The sequence below is a fragment of the Antedon mediterranea genome, chromosome 6 (assembly GCF_964355755.1).
Source record: "Antedon mediterranea chromosome 6, ecAntMedi1.1, whole genome shotgun sequence".
Lineage (NCBI taxonomy): Eukaryota > Metazoa > Echinodermata > Crinoidea > Comatulida > Antedonidae > Antedon > Antedon mediterranea.
The window spans coordinates 25,996,810-26,018,149 of NC_092675.1; the positions used below are offsets into that span (position 1 = coordinate 25,996,810).

The 21,340-nt window shown below is 30.3% G+C and overlaps 2 protein-coding genes across 3 annotated transcripts; one reads left to right on the top strand and one right to left on the bottom strand.

Annotated features, from left to right (window-relative positions):
• The first annotated feature begins 104 nt into the window (after positions 1-104).
• On the top strand, positions 105-16,388 carry LOC140051305 (mucolipin-3-like). Its single transcript, XM_072096474.1, has 14 exons — positions 105-230; positions 3,467-3,720; positions 4,438-4,629; positions 5,481-5,628; positions 5,893-5,983; positions 6,542-6,638; positions 6,966-7,062; positions 7,904-8,028; positions 8,680-8,829; positions 11,670-11,771; positions 12,039-12,161; positions 12,839-13,045; positions 13,514-13,644; positions 13,850-16,388. The coding sequence occupies exons 1-14, from the start codon at positions 173-175 to the stop codon at positions 13,887-13,889; spliced, it is 1,815 nt and encodes a 604-aa protein (XP_071952575.1). The 5' UTR covers positions 105-172; the 3' UTR covers positions 13,890-16,388.
• A 1,214-nt stretch (positions 16,389-17,602) lies between these two features.
• Positions 17,603-20,935, bottom strand: LOC140051680 (uncharacterized). Of its 2 annotated transcripts, none has more exons than XM_072096971.1 (3): positions 20,310-20,935; positions 19,891-19,950; positions 17,603-19,471 (listed from the first exon to the last, which is right to left on the bottom strand). In XM_072096971.1, the coding sequence occupies exons 1-3, from the start codon at positions 20,875-20,877 to the stop codon at positions 17,940-17,942; spliced, it is 2,160 nt and encodes a 719-aa protein (XP_071953072.1). In that variant the 5' UTR covers positions 20,878-20,935; the 3' UTR covers positions 17,603-17,939. The 2 variants fall into 2 exon arrangements, with proteins under 2 accessions (XP_071953072.1, XP_071953071.1); XM_072096970.1 differs by having other exon boundaries at positions 19,891-19,989.
• Positions 20,936-21,340: the final 405 nt, after the last annotated feature.

Sequence of the window (21,340 nt, forward strand, 5' to 3'; positions counted from 1 at the left end):
TATAATTTAAAATATATAGTTTTATGTATGAAAAGAACTTAAGTCATGCTTGAACAAGCATGACACATAACAAAGAAAAAGGGTCACAAGACACAAGACAGTAGTCCGAGACGACATTTTTACGCCAACGTAAAATTACTACGGAAATTATCAAATTATTTAAGGAAGACACATGAGTAGATACAGTCGTATTTGTGTATCTGTTCGCGATCATTACAATACAGACGACGGTGAGTCTTTGTTTATTATCAAATGTTTTTAGCCTAAATTATTAGGTCCTATTCAGGCTAGCTTGGCTAGCCTACTAGCTAGGACTAGCTAGGTAGGCCTAGGCCTAGAGGCCTAGCTAGGCCATCTTCTACTTACACTTACAGTAACTCCGTGTTTAAACGTCATCTTTCGTAGAAGGCTAGGCCTAGCGGCATTGATTGGTATGTAGCTATACCATCGTCCATATGGAATGGGAAAATTGTTCCCTATAGGCCTAGGCCTAGTAATAATGTAATTTTTAGCTGTAATTTTTTTATAACAATCTGAATTTTATGCCTGCCGATAATGATATGTTTTTTTCTACCCTTTACCTATTTGTTGTCTTGTTTTGCCCTGCATATGCTTGGTCCCCCATGCTGTGACCCAGGATGCTTGTTACATTTTTTGTTTTTATTTGAAATGAAAGATGATTTTATATTCTGTATAAACAATATTTTCATACATTTCTTGGATTCTGATGATAATTAATAATCCTTTCTTTGTACTAATATTTCACTGACATTGTTTGTACAGTGTATTACAGTACATGCTTTGCCCAGGTGAAAATAAAATCCCATTGTTTAAAGTTTGACACATGACTGTTAATCAATCTTTTGTCAGCCAGGTCAGACCTCTTATCATTTATGAATGGTTACCCTATCTTGTTTATCTAATCTTGTACTTTGTACTAATTGCATGTACACCATTTTTGATAAACTAAAATAGAAAAAAACAGATTTTAAATGATAATAGAAATAGAAACAAAATATAACTTTCTATTGACTTATAAATATAAAGAATATTAGGAGTATTGAGGATACTACTGTAGTACTTAACTGTAGAAATGAAACAGGTTTATTCAACTTTTATTTTTAGACAATCTGTCTGATACATATTACAAAAATAAAAACATGTTGGTTTCTGTAACAACCATCGACAAATAGCACGAAGTAGAGAGGACCGTTGACAGTAAATGCCTCTCTCTATAATACATGCTGGAATCCATCAAGATACATATTATATTTAAAAAATTTTATCATTTTGTTTTTTACTATTCTGTCAAGAAAACCAAAGATAGAAACCATGTATGACTAATAGGTAAAAAATTTAGGGATTTTTTTGTGTCTTATTTTTGACATTTTTAACTTTAGTTTTTTGTTTTTTTTATTAAACATCAAATCTAATTTAAGAAAAATTGTTATGCTATGTATATTTATAGTGAACATCTTTCTTTAATTTGTGTTGATGCTGTATAGAAATAAAAGTCCTTTAGACACATTTTAAATTACATTTTTTTTACTGTGTACTGTACATAATTATTTTGGACAAAACTGGTTATTTTTTTCATTGTTAAACATCATCTAATATTAGGAATAAATTTTATTCTATGTTTTTTTATATATTGTAATTTTATCTTTAATAGGTTTGCACACTTTAGTAGAAATATTAAACAATCTAATATAGTTTGTTTTGTTTTACTGTAGTAACACTAAAAGGCTCAACTTTCCTTCCCTTCGCAAATTTGATATTAGCGAATATGCTAAAAATAGAAAGAAATGAAATGTTGGTAGAAATAGGATACCTCTTAATGTTAAAATATCCAAAATAGAAACAATTTTATACAGTACAAGGAAATTGCTTCACATTTGGACATTATAAGTATCTACTTTGGCTTTCGAGAATTGTAGGAGTTTGATTGAACAATTTGATAACATTTCCTGTAGCTTCAAATAACACTTAATTTGTGGGTTTAATGTTTAGAAAGCAAAAACAAACAACACCATGCATTGTGCCCTTGTGTTGACATACAGTTCAGATTGGTAGTGTGCTGTATGTCATTCTGTCATGTATTTTAAGTGTATTAAAAAGCTATATTTACTATACAATTTCTACAGTACTGTACAGAGTAGTACTGTACAGTGGTACTGATCGTAACAGTGTAACCATTGTTTGATATCCCTATAGTATCGCCCACACTATGTGGGAACAATTACTGAAGATTTTGTAATAACTTAATGTGCACTGAACAGATACTTTTACATAATTTTTTATTTTTGGATGCAGAAGGCTACAAAACAGCTTTTGCAAAACTAGCCTACCTCCTGTACCAGGGCTCGAAATTCACGCTAGCAAACTAGCATTTTGCTAGTAGATTCTTGATAATTGCTAGTTGAAAATTTCAAAACTAGCAAATGTTTGCTAGTGTAATTTTTGAAAAAATACGTACTTTTTAGCTTAGCCACGCTAGCCGCAAATCGCTATGTCGACAACGGCTAATAGGAACCAATTTGGTGAAAACAATTGTTTCATTTACACGCCGCCAATTTACGTCAAGGAAACGCGAATAGCACCGTGAATCATGTGGTAGCATAGTTGTTAACGATGTGCATTATAAACAGCAAGCTTTTCCCCAACACAAAAGCATGTGCATTTAGTACGTCGCTAAGGATTACATCATCAGTCACGTGATTACAGAATACTCGATTATCAATTTAAGGATTTAACAAAATAAATATTTTGCCTACACAGTGGTCGAAGCGCGTATTTAATAGATTCGTAAATAGTAAACACCCCCCCACAGTTTTGTCATCGGCAATAATATTTTATACATAGGCCTAGTCAATTTTATTCCGCTTCAAATTAAAAGTTTGATGTTTCGACCTAAAAAAAAGTGGGCCGAAACATCTCGGGACGAATCGTCCATAGGCCGAAACGCCCTTGATTTGGCTAGCATGAAAGCATGTCTTGATCTTTTTTTAATTTGGCTAAAAAGGGTACTACTACTACTACAGCTTTGCCTAGCTAGCTAGGCCTACACCTAAAAGCTAGGCCTAGGTCTACACCTAACTAAATTCAGATTTGTGTAGAATTTAACTATTTTACCGAAAAAAAATTGTGATTGCTAGTTATGCTGCTGATTTTGCTAGTTAATTTTTTTACAACTAGCAAACTTTGCTAGTCGAAAAAAAAAGTAAATTTCGAGCCCTGTGTACTGAAGTGGTTATAGGATTTGTACCAGTAACTTTAAACAAATTAATATATACCATCTTCTCTACTGTAAATGATACCTTTAATAGTAATTCTCTAAAATTACAAGGTCTTTTGAGGAGCGGAGAAAGAGCACCATCTAGAGTGGTTTGTCAAGTTGTTGAGTTGAGGATTCTTTTAAAGGGTTTTAAAGAAGTTTATACATTATGTGTTTTATATTTTCATACAGAACTACCAGATATTATGGATACCAGCAGAAGCGTCACTGCGACAACCCGCTCAAGGGCAAACACTTATGAAAACCCACCTCAAAACGGCACTTTAAATTGTACTTATTTTGAGGGACATTCAAATGAGGTGGAATGCTTTCGACGCATGTTAAAGTACTTTTTTATGAACACATGGCAAAAGTATAAAGCAAAAGGAAGGAAACCATGGAAACTCGGTGTTCAATTATTAAAGATAATATTTGTGACAGTTCAAGTAGGTTTTAACAATTTATATGTTTTTCTTACAGTACATACAGTATTCATATTTCTTTTCTTAGTTGTAATAATATATTGCAATCATATGTTTAAGTGGTTATCATCTCTTCATAAAATGAGTTTCATTTTACAGAAGTACATTTTCTTAAAATGTTCATATTAATAAAGGGGATTCTGTTACAAGATCATGTGATTACTTTTATACAGTACAAAACAGTACTTTGGATGATGCTTTCTGTCACTGTTTATTGACCTAGCTGTGAGGTTAACACCTACAGTAAATGTATTATTCATTCTGGTGATGGATACCAATATCGGATTAAATTCATTGTCACGTTTGTCACTTATTGTCACATGTTCAGTACAGTAAACATGCAATGAATCATTTGTCCACTGTCTCTCTGAAAACTCTCCTAAAATCAGATTTTTTTTTAGTTCCAAATCTTCCCATTTTCTTTTTTACCATTAAAAATATTCAGAATAGAATTGACTTTTCCAAAGCCCTGCCATATTAGGTTAGCATAACAGTGTCTGGTATAGGGAAAGTTGACTGTAAATAGTTTTATTTACCTGTATTTGCTGTGTTAGCCTATTATCTAAAATTATATTGATTGAGGCAGGCAGCAGTCTGTACAAAGAGTTCAAAAGGATACCAAATTGAAAAAAAAACTGGTTTGCATTCTTCAAACGTCTATTCTCAGTTTTTTTTTTTCAGCTATGCTTGTTTGGCTACAATCAATTCTCTCTTGTGACGTTCTTGGAAGGAAACCAATGGGCGTTTGAACACATGTTTATGTTGAAGTGGGACAATGCATATGATTCTTTTGCCTATCCGAATACTCGTAATCTTTATGCTATATACGAGAAAAAAGAATTTTATGATCACGTGGATCATGCAGTGAATCAGGTATAGTAATGAATCCAAATGAACAAAAAAATAATATATTCACTAGAGGGCGATCTATTTGAAACTTACTGTGTAGAAAATAAATGAATACAAATTTTGGTAAATTAATCAAAACTAACTTTTTTAAAGAACTAACTGTACCACACTTTATACCATACGTTTTTAAATGGAATAAACTTTGTATACTTTGTCAGAAAAGAAAGTGCCACTGTCTGATATAAATCTGTTGCAACCATTTTTTTTCTGCTATTACATTAAGAAAAACACTGAAATACCAGGGGCGGATCCAGCATTATAGATTCATAAATAATTATTTTAAAAAGCATGGTTAGCCCCCACCTTAATCTGCGCCTGAATTTGAAACAATCTCCTTTTCACATATCACAAAGCTGTGAAAATGAATGAAACATACAGTATGAAAAATAAAATAATATTTGTGAATAGTTTGTAAACTCTGGCTTCCTGCTACTAAAACACATTTCTAGTACAAATTTCAATTGTCCTTTCTCGGGTATCATCGCAGGAAATGTCTAGATTAAGCTTAGTAACCACAGCATAATGTACAGTACTCTACACTTTATAGTAACAGGTCAAAGTACATGCACTCGTCAGGCATTAAACTGCAGTATAATGATCTCTTTATTTAAATACAATAACATTACAACCTGGTTATTCTTGATGATGTATGTATGGTAATTTCATCAAGGGATGCATAAGGACAGTAGTATGGACATTAGTATATACACGTTATAGTACTGATACTGAGCCATAGTACAACCTCTCTTTGCTGAATATAATCATTGTATTTAACAGTTATTAATTCATTAATTAATTCTCTTTTAAAACTCTAGTTTGCCAAGCTAGAAGATCTTGCTATAGGATCGTATGAGTATGTGGATAATTCCACTGAACACCATCAGGTAGACATTTGCCAGACATATTATGCCAACATTACTGCATCTGAAAATACATATTCTGTAGACCTAACAAAAAAAACAGGTAAGTAAAATTGCATTTTTATTGTATTTTACCGTAATAATAGAAATATTTTTGTGTTTTTTTTATCTAAAAAATGTAAATAAAATTTCTTAATTATAAAATGATTGAAGAAACTTATCTATATATGTATTTCAATATTTATAAAAATTAAACAAATTATAACTGTATTGGTAATATTCTTTGTACAATGAAATAAAGTTCAAATGATAAACTTAAACTGGAATAAATCACTGTGCTCTAATTTTATTTATTTTTTAATTTCAGAGTGTTGGCAAATTAAGGTTGATACTGCATCAAACTTCTCTTTTTTAGAATATCTGAGAAATCATAATGAACCAGAAATTAACTTTGACAGGTACTGTATAAGAATTTCAAAAGATTTATAAACTTTAGTAAAAATGTGAAAAAGAAAAAAGAAACTCACAATAATTTAATTAAAGTAGGACTATTTATAGGTACTGTATTATATAATAAAAATGTTTATGCATTGAGAATGCATTTCACCATGTGCATCTAGCCTAAAAATGAAAACTCCTCATTTAACCCTCATGCATGGGCCTTTATTTTGTACCTGAATTGGAAAATTCCTAGCAGAGTACTATAATCTAGCTCATGTGCACTTTAAAGAACCTAATACATTATTCAAAACGAGTAAGGGTTTACCCTGGTGTATTACATTACAAGATACAACCAAACTACACATTATTAACAAATCACACCTTAGGAGTTATTTATCTTCAATACTTTTTTATAATTTAAAAAAATGTATTGTGCCTTGAATATGAACACTTAATAAGAAGTGGCTATTTTATTTATTTGTTAATCCCAGCAACAGGCAACTACCACTTATGGTTGACTTTATTAAAAAAAGTCTTCTTTGATGTTATTGCATTTCCTGTTTTGTCTTACTTAGTTTGGTAGAAGCAAAGGTAAATTTCTCTGTGAAAACTTTTCTTCTCAAGTTAGAGAAACACCTATCCTCTCCAGATTGTGTATTATTCCATATACAAGTAAGTTGGAAGAAGAAGTAGGTAAACTAAAAGATGGATAAACATTTTAAACTAAGGATTACATTTTATGTTATAAAAACAAAATCTAGTAGTAGTTAGATAATTCATGAAATATAAAATTAATTTGATGTCTTTGGTACAGACATTCCCTGGCATACCTCATCAGCATGAGTTCAATTTAAAGAGATGAGCTCTGTCAATAATATTTATTTATTTACAATAATATTTTGTTTATAAACACATTAGCTTGTACTGTTGATAACATGTAATTTGAGATGAGCTGTTTCAATAATATTTAGTTTTGTTTCTTGTTGTTTTTTTTTTCAGATTTTATATTCCAATAGTGAACATAATGGCAGATTGAGGCCAGAAATTAGTCAAACACATGACTTCCAGCTCCAATGTAAAGGTAGCATTAAAGGAGGTAAGATTTATTAACTAGTTTTCCATGTTAAGCTATGTCTAAACTGTGACTGTGTTTAAAAGTGTGACGTGCCTAAATATGGTAGTGATATACCCAAATATGGTAGTGATTTGACATCATCACGTCCATATATAGCCATACCACACTTTATTGTCACAAATTATAAATATTTAGAAAGATTTGCCACATAGTTTTAAAGATCTCTACAATGTTCAAAATCTCTGCTTAAGTATTCTGATGAGAATTCCTTTAATTTAAAGATTTACTTTTTAAACCATTTTTACATTGCTTATGGTAACTGGATTTGTCAAGACGAGTATAATCATAGATATTGTATATTATTTATACTACAGTAGGTGAACTGTTGTGGTCACTTTGATTGGTGGTGGTCGCTATTAAAGTAGAGGGTAATTTTCCCCGCATCCCCACAAGGGAGTGCCTCACTGTAGGTGCTGACCAGTCGTGGGCGACCAATGCTTTTACCTTTTTGTACATAATTGTTGTTGTTGTATGTTGTATGTATGTACATGTAGATGTATTTAAATAATAGTTACCGAACTGAAAAGCACTTGCTTCTTTTTGGTGTACTGTTGGGTGGTGTTGTAAATGTAATTGTAATTGTGTATAAACATAAACTATATGAACTCTTCAGTACAATACTTTTCACCCAGAGTAACTCTGATATTTGAGACAATCCCTCAAAAACTCTTTTTCAAATAGTGTCAATGTTGTTTCATAGGTACTGCGATAGGAGCTTGCTCTGCCAAGCAGGCAATTGAAGACTTGGTTATGTATACACATTTCCCATTGTTCATAATTGCTTATTTTGTATTCTTCATAGGCAAATTGAATTTCAGTACAACCAGAAACTTAATGATTATGTTTGACGTTGTTGTAACCTTGTTGTCCATCCTATCGCTGTTACTGTGCTTAAGGTCACTGTGTAATGCTCACAAGATGAAAAAGGTATACTCATTTTGAAAAGTTTTAAATACAAAATTGAATATTATATTGTATTGTGCAATATTTCATTTATTGACCTCCTTCAAATCAAAGCTTAAGACATTTATCATCAGCTCGGAATTTGACTTTAATACATGATTCATTCATTGCATTGTTGTGTCAATGCACCATGATCATTCAAATTTGGGATGGAAACCGGTGCAATATAAGATTTCCTTATTAGTATTTATTTAAATAATTATTTGATTTTATTAGATAAGAACAACTCCAAGTCCACTTAGCTGTAAATAAGGAAACTGGCCTACCACATAATGCCACAGCTTAGTACAATGAGCTCAGAATAAATATGGGACTTTACCTATTTTATTCAACTGCCTGTGTTTGTTTATTCATTTTAGTAATAAATTGAAGGAAAACTTTATTTGAATGTATTTTTTATTGTATTGGCATTTCAGGCTCCCCCTTTTTATGGCAACTCAACAAATTGAAACTACTATACAGTACTAAAAAAACCAATCACAAGCGATAGATTATTCGAACTGTCGGTTGTCATTGGTCAACACACTTGTGTTGCTTTTATGTCATTACGTTGTGTCCTAGTGGTAACCAAGCTTTACAATCAATCAAACAATCACTTTTATTTGTAATTTGCAGAAAACACTCAAGTTCTTTGAGAAACATTTTGAGAAGTCTTTAACTTCAAGTGATCGACTGAAGTTTTATGATTTTTGGCTTATTGAGATTTTAATCAGTGATGTGTTGGTTATTTTTGGTTCAATGTGGAAGCTACAAATTGAAGAGAAGGTGAGATTAAGTTTAAATCAAATGTGTAAGATAAACATTTTTCATGATCTGTTCCCATCATCAAATCTGCTGTTATACTGTATCAGATATGCAAGTTTGAACCTTAACTCATTATACAGTCACGCATCACTAGATATTGGTAAATGCGCAAGTTAATCATATCAACTCATTTTTTTTATTTTATATTGATGATCTTCATCATTTTATTACCATAATATATCCTATCATAAAAACTATACTTTATTAAACAAATGTTTTTGATTGTATATACTGTACTATTAAATAATATTTTGAACACATACGACAGCCATTTTGAGGATTCCCCGCCCTGCTAAAATCACTTCACTCTCTCCTTATTGACTCTCCATTTGTCATATAACTCCATGGCATTTTTGTATCTAGTCTAAATCTAAAGCTGCGTTTCTATCTATTTTAATTCCCAGCTGATACTAATACGTAGAATGTTGGTAAGATTCAATTACTGTATTGACTTGGGTATAATAATTATACTACTGCAAAATCCAACCCCCAAATTGACTATGAGTATGAGCTTATACCTTAGTCAGTATGGTAGTTCACATTTTTTAAAGTATAATTAGCATTGAGCTTAAATGATCCGCCTTCAGTGGTGGAGTAAATCACATCTTTTTTTTTGTAGAGAATAGTTAGTTTTCTGCTTTTTTGCTTTGTTCTTCTGCAGGATCTTTTAACATAAAAATGTCCATGATCATTTTCCTTCATCCTATAACAATAATGCAATTCAACTGTTTTGTGTATCACATGCAACATCGTCTATGTACAATGTTTGTAATTGTTTTACTGTACAATACTGTATCATCATCCTCACCAATCGTTTTTAACTTCATATTCAGTGATAATACACTTTTTTTTAAATGCAATGTGTTTTTGTATGCAGTGACAATATTTGATTATACGTTTCTAGAGGAATTAAAACAATTGCCATGAGCTGTTAAAATGAAAATGGCCACCAATATTCCTTTCGAATGGGATTATGAAGCCAATAATGTGTAGCACCATCTATGCACAGTTTCACTTTTTTAATCATTAAAATTATCATCTAAACCAATTGTCTTTATAAATTATTTTCATTAAACTAATACTTAATAGAAGCGTAAGGTAAGTTGTAGCAGCTGCAAACCCCACCACCTCCAAAAAAATCCAAAAAGGTTTAGGCCTTAGCCTGCCAGTACTATCCTAGGCCTACATGAAAAATATGCAATATAACAGTAGAACTTAGTAAGTTCATAAAATTACTTGCTCTTTTTATGAATAAACACTCCACTGTATTAAAAATAGACTGCTAAACTCTAAAATTCATTAGTATAGTTAAATATTTACAGGTGTTTAAAAATAAATAACCTTAAATATAAATAAATAAAGTAGAAATTGCTACTATAAAAATGTTATGCTTTAAATGCATTATTTTAATTTCTTTTTGTTTCCTATTATTGAAGGCTTATCATAAATAGAAGGCTTATAAAGTAAAATCAACTGTCAGTCTAGTAGACAAAAACATTGTTTTGCATTGGATTTTTGCTATGCTACACTGGTTAAATTATACCCAGAATGAAGTCAAAACCATAATTTCATGTTTAAAATGTTTGCATACATTCAACCCACATAACAACCAGCATATGCCTTTAAAAACTAACCAACATTATAGAAATATATAATGTAGAATATTTTTAATGAGTTAAAAGATTGACGGTTTTAATTAACCAAGATGAAGCCGAAACTATTAGGGCATTCAGGCCCTTAACTCATGATAATTTTCTGGCTTTTCAATGAACACAAAACATTATTTAATTAATCTCTAAAGAGTTTAACTGCACAATTCAAACAGGGACCAGTGGCCGTATTAAGTTAACTTAACTGAGATAGTTCCCTTACATAAATTTATATTTCACTTATAACTCAATAAAGTATTTCCCTTAAAATTGATTATCACTTTAGATAGGAGAGTGTTAGTGTTTTCCAAGTATGCTAAGTGTGAATGGTTAATACGGCCATTAAAGATTTGGTTATCTAACCATATTTAGTTGTATATATTCCAAGATGGATAACATTAACAGGGTTTATGTCATGGTTAAATTTTATAGGTGTAATAACTTTAAATCATAATTGCTAATATTTCTATATCATATCGGTATCATTTCAATATTTTAACTAATATAAATAATGATTAATAATATTAATGATCATTTTAACTCATTCACATTCTCTAACTTATAGCATTTTGATTAATTTGATTGGTGGTGGAGAGAATTTAGAAGTTTGTTCCGTGAAACATGGATTTGATTCCTTTTTGCTCAACGCCAAAAGATTTGCTGTTGTGTCCAGTACCACCAGATCATCTATGTTGTTGTCATGTACAGCATTGTAAATCCACTCATGTGCAACAGAAAGTCATGCTCCACATTTTATACCCCATTATATAACTTAAATTAAATATACACATAAGGTTTTATCTTTTGTCCACTCCCGACATAAAAAAATGGTTACAGACTGCATCAAAATCACCATCAAGTTTTTTACAGGAGTTATCTGTTATTTTATTTTTGTCTTATATTTATTTAACGCAAGCCAAGATTATGAGCTCTGTAATTTCCATTATATCGGATAATAATAGGAATCCGTATCTGTGTTTCGATGACATGTCGCGCAAAAACTGTTTTTTTAATAGGAATTGACCCATAGAGTCCTGATGGGATCACCATTTCAAGAGAATCAAATGTTTGAGCTCATCCTTTATTTTATTTTCAGCCCTTTTGAGTGAGTTATATTGTCTCTTTACATTTCTTTCTTTTGTATTTAAAAAGAATTCTTCAAGTTACGATTTATGCAGTATATTACTTGGTATTGGGTGCCTACTTGTCTGGTGCGGAATCTTAAGATATTTAGGTTTCTCTTCTAAATACAATGTAAGTAGTAAACAATATTGTCCATTGAATTAATATAACATTTTTCTTATTCAAACTGTGTTTTTTAATCAAGTTATTTTTATTCAAATTATTGAATTATAAAAATACAATAAATATTGTGAATAAATTCAATAACACTAAAATTGCACTCTTGATGACATAAGCGTTCAATGGAATAGTTATTGCATGACACACAATCCTCCAATCAAATGTAATGATCTACTGTACTCAGTTGTGTTGTATTTTTTGTATATTTGATTCTTGCAGATTTTGATCTTGACAATGAAGAATGCGATGCCTAATATGTTGAGGTTCTTGCTTTGTGCTGGCGCAATATACATGGGTTACGCATTCTGTGGTTGGATAGTTTTAGGTCCTTATCATTACAAAGTAAGTTATTGGTTGTAGATTTAGCATGGTTGCAGATTTAGAGTGGTTGCAGATTTAGAGAGATTTAGAGTGGTTGCAGATTTAGAGAGATGTAGAGTGGTTGCAGATTTAGCATTGTTGCAGATTTAGAGAGATTTAGAGAGATGTAGAGTGGTTACAGATTTAGCATGGTTGCAGATTTAGAGAGATGTAGAGTGGTTACAGATTTAGCATGGTTGCAGATTTAGAGAGATTTAGAGAGATGTAGAATGGTTGCACATTTGGCATGGTTGCAGATTTAGCATGGTTGCAGATTTAGCATGGTTGCAGATTTAGCATGGTTGCAGATTTAGAGATATTTAGAGTGGTTGCAGATTTAGCATGGTTGCAGATTTAGCATGGTTGCAGATTTAGCATGGTTGCAGATTTAGAGATATTTAGAGTGGTTGCAGATTTAGCATAGTTGCAGATTTAGAGATATTTAGAGTGGTTGCAGATTTAGCATGGTTGCAGATTTAGAGTTTAGTGATCTTTGTTATAGCATCTCTCAACTTCATTAATAATAATGGTATACTGTATGAAATGTTTAGCTAATTTTTTTTAAGAGATGAGAGAGCTAATAAGTTTGTATAATCATTATATTATATGCTTTTAATAATCATGTTAATAACAATTTTTGTAACATTTTTTCCCTTTAGTTTCGAACCTTAATTCGGTCAGTGGAGTGTATGTATTCTCTTGTGAATGGAGATGATATGTTTGCTACATTCGCTGAAATGTCTGAAAAGAGTGTTATGGTTTGGTACTTCAGTAAGGCATATCTCTACTCCTTCATTAGTCTTTTCATATACGTTGTTCTCAGTTTGTTTATCGCAGTCATCATGGATACCTATGAAACACTGAAAGTAAGTACATAATTATAACACACATAAGTGTATCCTTGCCATTTGATTGGTTGATTTCAATTCACATTCATTATTTCCTATCATTTCAAAAATACTAATTGTACCATCACCTTTTTATAAATATCATTTTGTACAACACTGTAGGCTGGTGAAAATAATCAATAACTAACCTGTAGTGTGCGCCGTACTCCCCAATATTTCCAATTGTTGAAAACCTGACTATCCTACTCGCTTAATATTTGTACCATTCAATGGATAAAAATCATTATTTGAGCATGAAAATGGAATTTATTCAAGGACGTTTTCAAGAAATTCAGGAAATCAGATATTTTTTAATGTCATAAAAGATTTTGGTAGATTTTCCAGTTTTTATAGAGTCTGATATTGTGAAAGTTGGCTGAATAGAACTAAATACAATATAATGTTGCATAAAGTTCCTGAATAAGATTCTGACATATGCTTTTCTAGGATTACCAACAAAATGGATGGCCAACCAGTGAGTTGACATCATTCGTGGAAATGTGTACGGATCTTCCAGAATCTGGTACATTCAGAGTACAGTCAGATGAATCAAGTTTATTTTCGTGTTGTCCTTTAAGGTCAGTTAAAATGATTTTCTTTTCATTTCTTTCAAATTTATCTAAATTAATTAACTTGCTAATTGCAATTGGCAGTTTGGAGTCTTTAATACTTCAACTATTTTCATAATAAAGGTTTAAATAAATAATAAACATCATTGAGAAACTTTATTTATTTACTACCAAAACCTCTAAATTGATATCCTATTTATTCTTTTTATTTCAGGAGAGACAATGATACGCAACATGATAACCTTATACGGTGATATCAATTATTTTTCACAAATATATTTTAGTATGAACTTAAGTAATGTATCATACCGTATGACTTTGATATTTGATAACTCTTTGCCACTAAGTTGTTAAATAATAAGCAATAATTCCATAGCTTACTGTACAATACAATTATTGGTAAGGAAACTGGTGTTCCGTGTACATTGTACAAATACAGCATAGACGCCAGTTTAAAAAATGTTGAACATTAAAAAACTGAACATTTTTTCTTTCAATTCATATTTCAATGTATGATATATTGTAAAAATTATAAATTTTGAACAAATAGTATGTAGTCAGATAATTAATTATAGGTAAGGAGGAGACTGGTGTTCCACGTACACTGTACAATTACAGTATAGACGCCAGTTTAAAAAATAAAATGTTGAACATTAAAAAAAGAAAAAAACTTAAAATTATTTTCAATGTATGATATATTGTACAAATTATATATTTTGAACAAATAGCATGTTCAACTATTAAAATTAAATTGCCATATTTGCCTTATTAGATAAAGCAATATAATTCCATATTATATTATGTTTATGATAGATAGGATGGTGGACAATGTTTATATTTATGAATCTGCTTTAATATTCTGTACAGAAAAATATGTTTGTCTTCAATGTTTAACATGTTTGCATTCTTAAAACCTTGTTTCCAAATTAATGCTAAAATTGTTGATATTGTTGCCATTTTTCATTGCTTAAAAAAAACAGCATGAAAATTGAACCTGCCAAATTATCCTGTCCCTTGTTCTTTGATTTGTGTACTCATCAGCAACATATTTTATAAGAGCCTGGGCAGGTTAAATTATTTACCCGATTGTTTGCACATGAGTTTAGCAAATTGCCTTGTAACCTTATGAAATAAAAACTATTGGCCCAGTTAACCATGCATCATATAAATTCCTTATTTTCTATCAACATGGTCCATGTCCATCTAATGCTTTGTTTTGTAGTTTTTTTATCAGCAAATAACCTACTGTAATGCTCAGTAATGCAAATAGAAAACATTATGTTAGATGGAAGGTCAACTGAGGTCAAAGGTCAACTGTGCTGATAGAAAATAATAGTTTACATGATAGTCAGTTGCTGTACACTTTGTACAAATGCCTTTAACTTGAAAAATTGTATAAGTTAAAGTTTGTGTTCAAATTCAAATTGTATAATTTAGGAGGTGTCCAATGTGATAATATGGTGCTAGAATAATAGTTTTGTACTGAATTGGAAGCAGGAATTCCAATATACATTTTAGAATAGAATATATCCATTTTTGGATATTCAGTATTAATCAGTTAGTTATTACTAATACAACTAGAGAGTCAACTCCAACACAATCATTACTGAAAAAACAAACCACCATTGAGATGGACCATTAAATATTGGCAAATCAGATACTGTACAGTATGCCCACTAATTCATATACCACTACATCTGATTGTTGAGCTTTGGGTGCTACAGTATATTTGGTTTTCATACAATTTTCATCAAAATAATATTTTTGAACAGATACTATTTTTTAGGATTCTATGAAGCCATTACTTTGCTGTCACTTGGTTGACTCTCTAGTTTTATAAAATGTACACTATATGATAGATGCATCCAGATATTCCAAGGGAACAAATGTGTAAATCATATTGATTTTGTTACCATTTATATCTGCCCAAAGAGATTTAAAGAATAATCTTTACATTTATTTTGTGTTATGCATATTAAAATCTAAAATCTTTTATTGTATCTTTAGAACCTTATAAATGTCTTTTTATTTTCATTTTATCTGAAATAAATGTTAGGTATTAAAGTAAACACAACTTTATTGTAGTTATCATACCGTAATTGTAGTTAAACATGATATACTGTATTCTGCAATCTGTTTTAATGTAAACAACATACTGTAGGTTCCATAAAAAACATAAGAATCATTTATTTTTGTTATGGCTCTTGTTTGTCTGATGTTGAGTTCTAGTTTGATAATTATAATTGATTCAGGGACAAATTTTTGTTTTGGAATTATACCTTAGGCTGTGTTCGGACGTAAAATCAGTTACATGTGTAATCGGTGATCGATCGGACGATGAACATATTTATACACGTGTAAACTAACAAAAAAATACCCAGCAGGGTCATATTTCATGCATCTCTTTATACTATTAAGGTCAAATTGCTCCTTATCTTGCTGTTAATCAGCTTGCGGTTTAAGGTGGAATTGAAAAATCCACCTCATGAGGTGGATTTTTGAAACAGCAAGTTTATCTCAAAATTTACACCACACGCGGCCATTACACGTGTAAATTTGTTCCATCCGAACGGGCTCTTAGTCTTCCATTCCTCTGTGTGAAATCAGTCCCAGCCTCTTGGAGCAGAGGCTATTGTGTATGCTTTGACTGTAATTTCAAACACTAATGTCTCTGAAATGTATTTGTGTTTGGGCCCATGTTGCGACCCTGATGTTATTGCATTTATATAATGCTATTTTTGTAATTTAAATAACTTTTCATCAATAAAAAAGTAAGTAAAACTCTTGTCTCTTGTAATCTTGTACTAACAATTTAAGATCACTTTAGATAGATTTTGATGTATTGAAATTATTCCTACAAAATTGAATTGAAAATGTACATAAACTCCTGTAAAATCAGACCCTTTAGCAATTTAGCAATCGAGTCGAAAGAATTACTGTAATAGACAACATTTTGGTTTTGGAAGTTCAGAGAATCAGGGAGTAGGGATTTGATGTTTATTTAATGAAGTGCCCACTGTATGTACCGGTATATGAAACTTGGACATTAAACAACTTTTTTTTAAATGGTGACGCTAGACTCTAAAATCAAATTCCAAAACGCAATATATATTTAAAAATACAAAAATGCATATGATTTATTTTCATCTAGCCAATAAAATTGATTTTAATACAATTTAAAAAATAAACACATTTCAGTAATACTCAATTTTAATCATTATACCAAAATACCTGTCATGAATACAGTACTCTTATTTATAATGAATAAGACCATACCACAAGGTACTAGTCAGTTTCTTTAAGTTTAATTTACTTAATTAAAATGTTTTCAAATACAAATCTATAATATTGCATTATAAATAAGTACTTGTGTATCAAAGAGTTTGCTTTACTCTACTATAAATTTCAAAACATAGACTTTGTCAATTACTGGAATGTGTTCAATGGGTGTTGCACAAAATTGTACAAAGGATTTAGTTAAATAATATAATTTACATCTTTTACTTTTAGATTATTTATCTATTTATTATACACAATACAATTTTCATAAGTTAAATACTACAGTATTAATGTCCTTAGTAACGAAAAATCATGTTGGATTATTGAATACACACTTTACATTGAACATATTGTTTTAAACGTGATAGCCTCTTAAAATCAATAAAATTAAACTTCTAGCCTAACAAAATTTAGGGTGAATATTTTAAAAATCCTGTGTCCAGAACTGAATAATAAAACTGCATTGTTATTTTTTTATTACTAAAAGTACTAAAAACATTTACAAAAGTAAAACTAAATTAATAAGTTGGCAGTTATGAATATATTCAAAATTAAATTCAAATGCATTCAAATATGCATTATCACATACAATCATATGTTTTATCAATTCATTGCCTAAAATTATAAATTAAAACGTTAAAGTTTACTATGATTTAAATAGCACCTAAGTCGGTGACAAGAAATGTAGCAAACAATAGTTTCCATGAAAAAATGCAAAATAACAATTAGTTACTACTAATGTAAAGGACTTATAAAATCATGAAGTAAAAAGTTTCAAAGGGAATTATATGTTATTATGGCAAAATGAAAAGCTTAAACAATCAAATAATCTACAAACTGCAGCAAAGTAGTATTTATACAGTATTCCTTATATTAATGAAGTTTCTAGGAAACTAATGCAAGAGAACAACTTCTATTGTATATAAATACATTAAAGCTTTTAATTCTATTGCTTGTGATTGGTCAAATGTTGTGGGTACATTGTTGCACCCTTGAACCAAACTCTAATTGGCAACTTCAAGTTATTAGTACTGGTATATGTTGATTGAATTACCATAGACTACAGCGAGACGCCCATTGGAAGCTGAAAGTCCAAGTGAGCATTCCTCACTATAAATTGCCTTCACAAATTTAAAATCTTTGTCGTACATTAAAATACGACTTTTCATACCTAAGAAAATATTATACTCTTCATCAACACAAACAGCATAATCACATTTCAAAGACTTGACACACATATTAGATTTCATATCAAGAACTTCAACAAAGCAAGTGTTGCTAGAAATCTCTGAGTCATCTTCATCACCTGATGATGAATGTGTGGCTTTGTTGTTACAAATAAACAATTTATCATTTGTATGTGTAACATCAAGAAACCAGGGTGATATTGATACTGTTCTGTTATCAGGAGTAGAAAGAATTGTAATTTGTTTACACAATTTTTCGTTTATGTAATGATTAACGCAATTTCCTACATTGTTTGACACATAAACATGGACATTCCCTGATTCTTTTGAAACTGCAATACCTTGTGGTATTCCTTTATCGCCAAAATCTCCTTTGCCAAATTGGCTTATTTCCCATTTCATTTCATTTAACATATCGAGAACAATAATTTCTTTTGCATTTGTCTCTGTAAGGAAAATTTTACTATCAATGCAGCAAATATTAAAAAATTTACTCTTATCACCTGTTGAAAAACATTCACAACTACTACTACGATCAAATCTGACAATTGTGTTTGTATTGTTGCAACAAAGAAGGTACTTTCTTTGAGAGGTGAAGCATACATCAAATACATGCTGAGGTTCTTGCCACTTCATGATTTCTGTCAAGTTGAAATCAATTGGTTTTGAAATGTTTTCACCACAAACATACGCTGGGCCCAATCTCCACAATCCTGTATTTTTGCTTTTACACTTAAATTGTAGGGTACAACGGTTTTCCAACTGACTCTTATCCAATTCATAATTACCTTGATTCTCAGAGTTTTGCAGAATTAAATGTGCTGATACAGGTGTATCTTCATGACTTTTGGTTACAGGATTACCAGCAGAATCTCTTAAATCAACTTCTACCCTTATTGTTTCATTGTTTTCAAATTTACATATTTTAGGAAAGCTGATAGAACATTTACTAGTATCTACTGGTATATAATCAACACACTGACAATATTCATTAACCATGTCTTCAAATTTTTTCAAATCATCCTGAATATTACTTATTGGTTTGAAATAACCAATGCAATCTGGACAACATCCTTTAATTTCATCCATCAACGAATCAGAAATTGATGTCTTACTGATCTCTTTTAAAAAAAGTTCCAGTTGTTTAATTTTCTGTTCAAGTTTTGAAATTTTATTTTGTTTCGTTTTTTCAAGACCACGTATGCGTACACTTACCACATCATCAATCTTATTTTTCATATCCTTGCCAGTCTGTACAAGGCGAACTCTACATTTTTCTGCTGTTTTATGTACACGTTTCTTTGTCTCTATACATTTTATTAGTTGTGTTTCTATCTGCTTCTGTAGCAACTGATGTTCATAGGGCAAACCTAACAAAATAGAGTGAACTATAAATGTTTCTATAAATGAAATAGAACAAAAAAACAAAGGCCTGCCTACAATTAAGAAATACGATAACAAAATTAACTTTTTCAGGCTTAACTAAAACAAGGCTGGATTCTGATTTTCATTATAGATATGGTGAGACCAAAACAGTATTTGAAAACAAAGTTTAAATTTGATAATTTTCAGTTAATAAAACAACAACTTCATGAAATAATCTGTTCATTTTAAAAAGGAAGTAAAATTAATAAATAATTTTTGGCTTTTATTACACTATGTTAAAGTAAACAGAATATATTTTAAAGTTTTTTATTTTAAAATATTAAATAGTTATTTGAACAAGAACAAGATATTGATTGATTAAAAAAAAAACCGAAATATGCCAGTTTTTTTATGTCTCACTTACTTTGACCTATATCTGTTGGATTGCTGCTATCTGCTATGTCAATATCTACAGTTTCTTGTTCTGTAACACCAATAAAACTACTCTTGAATTTTTTTGCAACTGAAAAAAGGTATGGTTCATTATAATGGGTATTTTGCAAAATCATAGAATCACTTACTTTTACCCAGTTGAAATTCTGTTTTAAATAACAATATTAGCTCAAATAATTGATTTTCTACTCAAATTCTAATTTCATTTATTTTTTATCTTTTTATACCATTTATTTTAGAAACAAGTGGTTTGAATAACATTTAGTACACCATTAGATCAGCTCCATATCATTGGTGACTTGCAATTATTTTTAGGCCTTTTGTCTACTAAAATTCTAATTTAATTTATTCCATTTAAACTATATTTAGTTTGAATCATTATCAGCCTACCATATTTTTCAATTGTTATTGATCCTCTGGAGTCACCAACTTTTTGGAGATGTCTTTGAAACTTCTTCAAAGTTGACACATCAGACTGATTTAATATCAATTTCTCATCCAGGTGTAACAGTAATTTCCAAATGCAACTGAAATCTTCTTTTAATTCATAAAGACACTTCAAAGCTGTCAAATCTCCTGTAAATTGATGTCCAACTTCAATCAAAGCCAGACGAAAGTTAGAAAAGTGTTTTGACTCCTTTGTTACATCATACTTATAGTCTGGAACCTTCCCGTTATCAGCAACCATTATTTCTTTGACTGATGTCCACAAGCGTTTGTTCCCAATCAAAAATAGAATCTCATACATCAGAGACACATCTTGGGTTGTAATTAGATTGTGATTCAACAGTTTTCTAAAATAATCAAATGTGTTGCTTTTTGGGAACTTTTTCTCAAAAGCAAGCAAACTTAAAATGTCCTTTTCTTTCAGAGTTGTTTCCTGATTAACATGAGTAATGGCACTTAACAAATTGTCCTTTTCCACCAAAGTTTCTTCAGCTTGTTCTGCTCGATCCATTTTTGTTTTTCGTAGCTGGACAATTTTATCTGAATTTTATAACTTAATAATATTAAGATTGATGGAAATTGATTAATAATAATATTTATTTTATTCCTGTTCAAAAGAAGGTGTATTATTATGAAAAAGATTTTATTCAGATAAATGAACATGTATTACATGGCAAGCGTACTGTATGTTTGGCGCAATCTTTATTATATATTTCGTATTTTATAAATACATGGTTCCATGTTGCTGTCATATCCATCACATTTATGGAATATACAAAGATAGAAAAAATAATGGGTTAGGAATTATAACATTATTTCCATTATTAATTCTTTGATACTATACAGTATTTTTTTCTCGATTAATCAAAAAAAGATTGTTTTAACATTTATTAGTATGATGTTATACATTCAAAACCATTTACTATTCCAAAAAGACTGTCACTGATGTTTTACAAAATTCTGTTAAACTAATA

Bases quoted from the DNA above. Each gene is read 5' to 3' on its own strand.
- LOC140051305 (XM_072096474.1), top strand. From the start codon at position 173: ATGAGTAGATACAGTCGTATTTGTGTATCTGTTCGCGATCATTACAAT. The intron at 4,630-5,480 runs GTATAGTAATGA...TTAAAACTCTAG, and splicing joins TGGATCATGCAGTGAATCAG to TTTGCCAAGCTAGAAGATCT. The intron at 7,063-7,903 runs GTAAGATTTATT...TATTCTTCATAG, and splicing joins TAAAGGTAGCATTAAAGGAG to GCAAATTGAATTTCAGTACA.
- LOC140051680 (XM_072096970.1), bottom strand. From the start codon at position 20,877: ATGGATCGAGCAGAACAAGCTGAAGAAACTTTGGTGGAAAAGGACAAT. The intron at 19,990-20,309 runs GTAGGCTGATAA...ACCTTTTTTCAG, and splicing joins AATAACAATTGAAAAATATG to TTGCAAAAAAATTCAAGAGT. The intron at 19,472-19,890 runs GTAAGTGAGACA...CTATTTTGTTAG, and splicing joins TCCAACAGATATAGGTCAAA to GTTTGCCCTATGAACATCAG.